Source organism: Hirsutella rhossiliensis (assembly GCF_020360975.1).
Source record: "Hirsutella rhossiliensis strain HR02 chromosome Unknown scaffold00011, whole genome shotgun sequence".
Lineage (NCBI taxonomy): Eukaryota > Fungi > Ascomycota > Sordariomycetes > Hypocreales > Ophiocordycipitaceae > Hirsutella > Hirsutella rhossiliensis.
In genome coordinates, this window is record NW_025408677.1 from 62,262 (window position 1) to 71,251 (window position 8,990).

Here is an 8,990-nt window from a genome sequence, read left to right on the forward strand (position 1 = left end):
ACTTATGCTCGGAGAGGAAGACGCGCGCCGCCGTCCGCCGCCTCTCCGGAACGCGAGCGCCGCCTCTAGGTTGAGGTTCCAGCGGTTCCGGTTGAGCGGCGTCACCACCGTCAGGCCCGTCTCCCACGGGATCCGCCTGCCCGGCCGGTAGCATCTCGAGTTGAGCAGCTCTAGGTCCGACCGGTCCTGCTCGCCCCGGCGGATCCGCCCGAGCAGCCGCCGCAGCTCCGGGTCGCCGGCGGCCCGCATCTGCTCGTCAGCATGACGACCGTCGTGAAGCGCCGCCACAGCGCGTGCGCCTTGTCGTGCCGCCGCCGCTGCTCGGCCGCGAACGCCCCGTCCTCGTCCCACGCCACCGCCGCGCTCGGCAGCAGGATCGACCGTTCCTGCACCGGCCGGAACTGGTGGAAGTCGCCGCAGAGGATCACTACCGGGATGCCGCCGAAGTCCCGCGCCGACCCCCGCAGCCGGCAGAGCTGCTCGTTGGCGGCGTGCGTGCGCCCCGAGCATGCTGACCTCGTCGATCACCAGCACCTCCTTCTCCTGCCAGTCCATCCGCGACCGGCCGTCGACGAAGCGCTCGCCCTGGCCCGCCAGCCGTACGCCGTCAATGTCCCTCGTCCCCCCTCCCGCCCGGCCGCCCTGGCCGACCGTAAGGCCGCAGGCCGAGTGCAGCGTGATGCCGTTGATCCGCGCTGCCGCCGTCCCCGACGTCGCCGTAACCAGTACCCGGCTCGATAGGTCCTCCGGGCGAGCAGCTCGACGAGCGCCTCGATGACGCGCGACTTGCCGGTGCCGCCCTCGCCGCCGATGAATAGGCAGAGCTGGCCACCACCGTCGCCGCCTGCGTCGTCGCCCTGCCGGATTCGGTCGAGTTGCCGGCACACGATTAGGAGGGCGATGGCCTGCTTCGTTGAGCGTGAGCTGGCCCGCCAGCTCCTGCCGGCGGCGACGAACGAGCTCGACGGGCCGAGCCGCACGCGCATCCCCGCCGCCGTGCCTGCGTCTGCGTCGCCGTCGGCCGCCGTTACGTCGATGTCGTCCTCGCCGAAGCCCCCCATCACCCCGCGAAGGGCCGCGCCGCGGTCGGCCCCGACGCCCGCCGCCGCCCCGCCGCCCTGGATGCCCTGGATCGCCCGCTCCCGCCCCGCGCCGCGCTCCTCTGCTGCGACTTGATGGCCCGCACCTCTTCTTGCCGCGGCAGTGCCGCCCCGACAGCGCCGAGCCCGGTAGGTTCACCCGCCTGCCTGCCCTCTCGTCCGCCACCACCGTCGCCGCGAGCTCGGCCGCCGACCCGAGCGCCGACTGCTGGAACCGGCAGAGCTGCTGCGTCATCGCTAGCAGCTCTGTTGACTGCGCCGTGACTTGTCCCGCGCTGGCGGCGTTCCGGACGACGTCGATGAGCCGAGCCGCGTCGCCCGCCCCGCCGGCGCGGTATGCCTCCTCGCCCCTTCGGCCGCCCCTGCCTTCGTCGTCGGCCTGCGGCGCCGTCATACCGCCCTCCTCGGCCGTGGCGGCCCACTGCTTGGCGTCGCGCTTCGCGTCCTCCGCCGACCGCCGGAGGAGCTGCACGTTGTCTGCGAGCCGCGCGACCCTCGGCGCCAGCGACCCGCGCCCGTGCCCAGATGTTGTTAATGTCGCCTGCCTCCTCGCCGAGGAAGGACTCCACGGCACGAATAGGGCCAGGTGCTGCACCGCCGCCCTAGATGCTGTTAGCCGATGCCCCTAGCTGCTCTGCCTTCCTCTTAGGCGCCCCCCGTCTTATAGTACGCACCTCCGGTGGCACGACTCGTCGTCTTCCTCGCTGAACTCCTTGCTGAGGTATCCGTCGACGCATACAGTCGCCCCGCAACCCGGCCGCCTAAGCGCCTGCACCCAGCCCTTCCCCGACGCCCAGCTCTCCGCGAAGGGTACCACCCCAGCCCGCCATACCGTCGGCGCCGCTGCCGTTTTGCTTTAACCTTACAAGCGATGCGTAGTCATAAAGGCAGAGGCCCCGCAGGAGCTCGCCCCGGTGCCGGTAGGCCTCGACGAGAGGGATCCTCAGGCCAGCCTCCTCGACGACGACCGTCTCGTCCGGCGCGTCGCCCGTCGCCTCGGCGCCGCTCGCCCGTCGGAGGTGCCGCCACCGGCGGAAGACGGCCCAGTAGAGCTGGTTTGCGTTTATATACGCCCACGCTGAGCCGCTGCTAAACTCCGCCGGGTACCCTAGGAGGTGCGCGATCACCTCGACCTGCGACAGCGGCCGCTCCGTAAAGACTCGATTCGCCGCCTTAAGCAGGAACGTTCTCGTCTTATTCCCCTACGGGGTCCGCCGCCGTCGCTACCCCTTCGGCCCCGCCCTCCCGGCCGGCGTCGCGGTCGGCGCCACTTCTGTTGCCCTCTCCCGTCGGCTCTAGCACAGGAAGGAACTCGGCCGCGGCGGCCACACGCTTCCACACCGGGTCCTCTACCTTCGTCGCATAGTTAGTAATATAGTAGATTAGGGCCATGGTCTTGCGCTGCGTCGCGATGAACGAGATGTCGTGGTTGTGTCGTAGCCCCACTGCCATCGCCCTGTTCCACCGGTTCACCATGCTATGCGTCCGCCGGATCTCGAGCACCCCGTCCGCCGTCAGCGCCGTCCTCTCCACCAACCTCCACGGCGCCTTAAACCGGCAGAGGTCCCCTTCCGCGCCCCACGCCGAGCGAGTATTTTACGCAGGTCGCGCTATGCGTATGGATCTGCGTCGCGCCCGCGCAGAAGTTGGCCTCCTCGTCGAAGGTGTCCGTGAAGCGCGCGACGTCGTCGAGCCGCGACGATATGTCCGCCGTGGCCGACCGCTCTGCCTGCATGGCACAGTAACCTTCTGCGTCTAGCTCCTGCGGCCTCGGTTCAGCTTAGGCCTCAGCCTGCCCCAGATAGGGGCATCGGGGTTTGTGTTAAGGCGGCCGCCTTACCTCAGAGAAGACGCTATCTACGTAGCGGACGATGCGCTCCCGGTACGCCGCCTGCTCCTCCGCGTCCGGGCCGGCGAGCGCGTCGCCAATGCCCGCGTTGCCCCTTAGCCAGAGGAGCCCGTGGATGTGGAGGGCGCCTCGCTCGTTGGTCTCTACCGCCCGTAGTATGCGCCGACGTGGCCGAACACCGACTCCTCCCCGACGTTGACGTAGTGCTCGAAGAAGAGCGTCATCTCCCGGTGGAAGAAGACGGCCGAGCTCATCGGGTCCGATATGGCCAGCCGCGTCCGCTTATACGCGGTCCCTAGGTCACTTAGGAAGGCCTCGGCCTCGTCGGGTCGCGGCCGCGGTGCGCCGCTAGCCGTAACTTTACTAGGTTCGTAATGTCGTTCGGGTTCAGCGTGAACCAGATAGCCGGCACCCCGTACCTAACGATGAGGGATAGTATCTTCTTCCGCATACTAAGGCGGCTCTCCCTCGACATTGGCTGCCGGTAGCCGAACACGGAGAGGGACCGGAGGAGCTCTTTTACCCCGTCGTCGCTAGTCTTGCCCGTGGCCTCGAGCTCGGCCCTGGCCGCCTCGAGCCTCTGCGCCGTTAACGACTTTAGTAGGCCCTCGACCCTTGCGAAGTTCTTCCTCGCTACGCCTAGCATGCTGGCCTGGCGGTTCTTAGACCGCACGCCCATGTTAAAGACAAGGAAGGCGAAGATAGGGTGCGTCGCGAACCGGCCGCCGTGACGCCGCAGCACGACGTCGGCCCATGCCTGGAGCTTCATGTTCCGCGTCGACATAAGGCCCTCTGCAACCCGCTCCGCCTGGGCGCCCTGGTTCCCGACGCTAGGCCCGCGCTCTCTCCCGCGGCGTCCTCGTCGGCGAGCCTCGGCCCGCCTAAGCCAAAGGGAACAGGGTCGGAAAGGCCTTTGCAAAGAAGGAGGCGTCCGCCGAGTCGGCGAAATCCTCGCCGCGTCGCACCTGTATGTACGGCTCGCCGTCGCCGCCGTCGCCCGCCGCCCTCTGGCCGCCGTCCCTACCCACGTCCTCGGCTGGCGCGCGCCTCGGGCCCGACCGCGTCGCGGGCGAAGCGAATCTTCTCGGCGTCGGCCACATCTGGCGCCCCATCTAACGGGAACATGCCGGAAGACGTTACCTCATTGATTACGTCCCCGTCCTCTTCGGGCCTAGCGCCGTCCCTGTCGTCGTCCTCGCACGTGAGCCCGACGTCGCGGCTCCTCGGCGGGGTCCTGGCCCTGCCTTAGCATCGCGAGGACCTCCTCGATCTCGGCCGCGCCTCCGTCGTCCATGGCCCGCTCCGACGGCGGCACCACCTGCGCCGTCTGCGTCCTCTCCCGCGCCGACGGCTCGTTTCGCTCCAGCCGCTCGCACACCACCGGCGGCACCGTGCGGCGGCGCCCCCAGCTGGCTATCTCCGCCGCGTCGATCTCGACCTCGCCGTAGAGCGGGTTGTTCTCCTGAGCCAGGCCAGCGCCCTCTCGACCGCCGACCGCCTTACCGACAGCAGGCCTGATAGGTCCCGCGGCCCGGGCCTCTCAGCGCCCTGCCACGAGACGTGGATCTCGTCCATGACCCGGACCAGCGGGTGCGGGAGCACCTGGCAGCCAGGCCCTGCACGTCGTTCGGGAACACCGTGATATGGCCCTTGACGTGCCTCGGGTACCTCACGCTCTGCCTCCGGGGATGCTATACTTCGTCACGAAGCCGTAGCACGAGTTGAGCGAGATGAGCTTCTCCTCGAGCGGCGTGAGGTCCTTTAGCTCGTCGGGGTACGCGTGCTCGCAGCCGAGCCGCCCATGGAGGTGCATGGCCGGCGACGCCCCCTCACGCCCGGCCCATCGCGCGCACTCTGCGCAGACCGCCACCGGCCTGCCCTCCGGGAAGCAGGCTTGGCACCCGAACGGGGACCGCCCGCCCCCCGCAACACCGCTCCGCGACCACCCTCCCACCCTCCCACGCCATCTCCTCAGCTCCCTTGGCCCGCTTCCGGTAGCATAGCGTGCAGGTCGCGATCGGCAGCGTGCCAGCGTCGTGGAACGCCCGGTAGAACTTCCGCACCGTCCTCACCTGCCTCTCGCGCGGCACCGGCGCACACCACGTCTGCTCGTTAGCCAGCCTCTCGCCCGCCTCGAACTCCTCGTCGAGGTGCCGCAGCGCGCTGGCTAGGTCCTCGGCCTGCAGCTCCCTTGGTCTCGGCACCTTTCACCGACCCGGCGCGTTTCCGCTCGGCCTGCCCACTACTAAGATGGCGTTTCCTCTTCTTCTTCCTCGCCTGCCGTCTTATCGCCGATCTACCTGCGTCCGGTTAGCTATCACCGCTACACGCCTTTACCTCGCTCTACGACCGTACCTGCCGAGGCGCTATCTCTGCCGCCAACAAGCAGCCCGGCTGCGGCCGGAGTTGTGGCGGGGATCTCGGCCCTGCTGGCCGGCCGGGACTGGATGGCTCGCGGCGAGTGCTGGCTTCCGATCGAGACTACGGCCGAGCTAGTCCCGCTTGACGGCGGCGAAGGGCCGGCGGCCCTCCAAGTCGGTTGTGGCCGAATATCCCGCGGAACGTCCGAACTTCTCGTCGGCGGCGGCGAAGGCCCGGCGGCCTCCACCGTCGGCAGAGGCCGGATTTCCCTCGGTGCGCGCTGGCTTTTCCCTGAGGCCGAGACGGCGCTAGGCCCGCCTTGCGGCAGCCGGCGCCCTACCGCCGTCGGTGTCGACAGAGCCTAGATATCCCGCGGCGCGTCCGAACTTCTCGTCGGCGGCGAAGGGCCGGCGGCTCCATGTCGGCTGTGGCCGAATGTCCCGCGGAACGTCCGAACTTCTCGTCGGCGGCGGCGAAGGACCGGCGGCCTCTACCGTCGGCAGAGGCCGGATTTCTCTTGGTGCGCGCTGGCTTTTCCTGAGGCCGAGACGGCGCTGGGCACGCCTTGCGGCAGCCAGTGCCCTGCCGCCCTCGGTGTCGGCGGCAGCCGTTGCCGCCGCGCTTGGTGTCGGCCGAGGCTGGATATCCCGCGGCATGACTCGGCCTGCGCTGATCCTCCATCTCCCTAGTCCTGGCGGTCTTCCCGCCCTCGCCTCGGAGGCGCCTCCTTGACGCCTCTTCTTGCTCTCTCCGAGTGGCGCCGCTAGCAAGTGCCGGCGCTGCTGTGGTCGGCTGGAACTCTGGTCCTGTGTACGGCGCTGCGCAGGCTTCTGGCGCCGGGCTTGCCCCGTCCCCCGCTCCGGACTGGTCCCTTCCGTTGGCTGGCTTCATTGCGACACCGGTCTACCAAAGCCCCACGGACGTCTTGTCTTCCTCTTTGCACCTGCCCTCTTTGGCCCTGCCTACTTATGGTGCCACTAGGCCCCTGGCGTAAATCCTCGTAAGTGTAATAACAGCGTATAAATCCTTGCCTCGATTATTCGCCCTGCACTTATCTTGCTGACTGGCCCCCCTCTTGCGCATATAGGATCCTCTACAAAAGTCTATATATCTTACTCGTAGCTCTCTACTATGTCTATATGCGTGCTGCTGCTCTTTGCATTATACCGGCGCCGCCTTTCTATTAAGCCCGCCCGCCATTGCCTGCTGCTATATGCGATAGGCTAGACGGCCTCGGCCGATCCTTATATGTACGTCGCCGCGACGGCTTCTTCTTGCCTATGCTTTGCATGCTACGCTTTTCCTTCTTGTCATCCAGCTCTTATCAGTCAAAGCTTCCGTATGCCCCTAGACACTTGCCCGCTGAAGTTTAAAACCATGTCTTACACGTGTTGCGAATAGGGCTGCCTGCTTCTCCTCGAATATAGCTTCGCGCGTCCTGCTTGTCTTAAAACCCTCTACATCTTACTAGACCGCCTTTTAAAGTTCTCCTTCTCTTATTGCACTCTCCTCTATACGCATCTTATAACCCTCTTTTACAAAGGCTCCTTATATAACCTACCACTAACGCCATGTTGCGTCTTTGTTTAGAATCCTTTGACTTCTCTTACACACCATCGCCACTGGCCCTCTCTTTACACTAAACTTCCCACCCGGCCCTTGCCGATACGCCCATGAAGAGGGCGCGCTTGCTGCAGCAGCAGAATTCGCCGCCTTCCTCGTCTTCGGACACCGTCAGCTCCGCCGCCCCTCCTCCTCTCCCCGCCGGCCGCTTCTTCGTCTCGACCGAGCGGCGTCCCGCCCGTTCCTGCTCCGGCAGCCAAGCCGGGTTCCTCTTGACTCTATTGTCGCGAGCACCTCCGACCCGCCCGCTCGACCCATCCGCTATCGCATGCAGAAATGAGCTGCCTACTATAAACCTATCGCTCTCTTACGCCTCTTGCCTTTACTAAAATAAACCGTTCTCCTCTCGAGATGCTATTCCTAACGAAACTTATCGCTGCAAAATTACCATTACTCTACACATTACAACGTTTATCTCTTTTTGAAACAACAACTTTAGCTTGCGACCTATTTCTTACGATAGTGCCTGCCTCTATTTGTTCTCCGTGACCTTGTTTATGTCCTGCGCGTTATGCCTTGTCCCTTTACTTTCCTTCCTCCTCTCCCTAGCTCCCTAGCTTGCCTTTGCCTTGCATCCCTTCTTGTGCACCTTCCAGTCCTCCTTTTGGTGTTGCCTGCTGCAGTACGCCACCGTCAGGCATCGGCTGCACCTCCTCGCCCCCGCCATCTCTCCACAAACCCGGCAGACCTTCCTCTGTGCTCTGCGCATCCTGCCCTTGCATTTGCGTCGCGCCCTTGTTTCCGCCCGCCTGCCCCGCCTCTGCCATCTTGTCCTGCATTTCCTGCCTCGTCCTAATTTCGCATCCTTCTTTGCCGCAGAACGACGACACGACCACGAGCACAAACGGCCTCTCTGCGTGTAGGTACGATATCGGGCTCTGTAGAATCTCCTTTGCGAGTCCGCCGCAGCTCGCAGCGCACCCCTGCTGCCTTCCGACACGCTGCCTCGTGCTCCCGTAGGATCGGCCTTATCCACTGTAGGAACAGTGCACTGGCTGCGTGGTTCGGCCTCGCCTGGCTACCTGCGTCACGAGCGTCTTCGGATGCTATGCTTGTACTTCAGCTCCGTGGCCCTGAATTCGCACCAGAACTCCACGGAAACGTTGCAAGTGGCCATGCTGTAGTTGTTTTCCTAACTGCTCGATCGGTAGCTAGGTAGACGCTTCTGCTCTTGTTCTCCTATTCGTGCCTTGGCGCCCCTCTTATGCTCCCTTCCTCTCGCTTACCCCGCAATCGTCATCACCGCTTTACTTGCCTTCTTGCTTTTTCTGCCTCTTCCCCGCGGCGGGATGGTGCCCGAATGGCCGCTTTCTTTACCTACCTTTTTTGCATGTTTTAGTTCCTAGCGCTACCGCCTGCTTGCGTTCTTTCTCTCACCCTGTCTTTGTCTTGTTTGTCTCTCCAATCTTCGGCCTTCGTTCCTCAAGGCTCTTTGCGCAACCCATGAAGGGTTGCCTTACCTGTCTTTCCTCTGATTCGTCAGCTGCCGCCATCTGATTCGTCGGCTTGCTCTCCTCTTATTGGTCTGAAAATACATCGCACTCGTCCTCGTCGCCCCCTTCGCCCGTCCTCCTGGCCCTTGCTTGACCTATACTCCTTTTACGTCGGTAGCTACCGCTAGCCTAGAGTCGGCCGGCCTGTCTCTCTTCCTCTTGGCTGTACAGGTAAGGCAACCCCTCATGGGTTGCGCAAAAAGCCTTGAGGAACGAAGACTGAGGATTGAGACAAACAAGACGAAGACAGAGGGCGAGAGCAAAGAACGCAAGCAGGCGGTAGCGCCAGGAACTAATGCATGCAAGAAGGTAGGCAATAAATCGGCCATTCGGGCACCATCCCGCAGCGGGAAGAGGGAGAAAAGCAAGAAGGCAAATACAGCGATGATAACGGTTGCGGGGTAAGAGAGAGGAAGGAGTAAGAGAGGCACCAAGGCACGAATAGGAGAGCAGAAGCGTCTACCCTAGCTACCGATCGAGCAGTTAGGAAAACAACTACAGCATGGCCACTTGCAACGTTTCCGTGGAGTTCTGGTGCGAATTCGGGCCACGGAGCTCGCAAGC

The 8,990-nt window shown here is 64.4% G+C and overlaps 1 protein-coding gene across 1 annotated transcript; it reads right to left on the bottom strand.

Annotated features, from left to right (window-relative positions):
* Nucleotides 1-170: 170 nt before the first annotated feature.
* Nucleotides 171-4,762, bottom strand: HRG_08785 (PIF1 protein; the record flags this gene model as incomplete). Its single annotated transcript, XM_044867256.1, has 13 exons — nt 171-516; nt 730-1,171; nt 1,248-1,702; nt 1,775-1,869; nt 2,069-2,302; nt 2,355-2,648; nt 2,701-2,862; nt 2,941-3,043; nt 3,097-3,312; nt 3,369-3,766; nt 3,837-4,061; nt 4,151-4,463; nt 4,623-4,762. The coding sequence occupies 13 exons, from the start codon at nt 4,760-4,762 to the stop codon at nt 171-173; spliced, it is 3,423 nt and encodes a 1,140-aa protein (XP_044717277.1).
* Between the last annotated feature and the right edge of the window lie 4,228 nt (nt 4,763-8,990).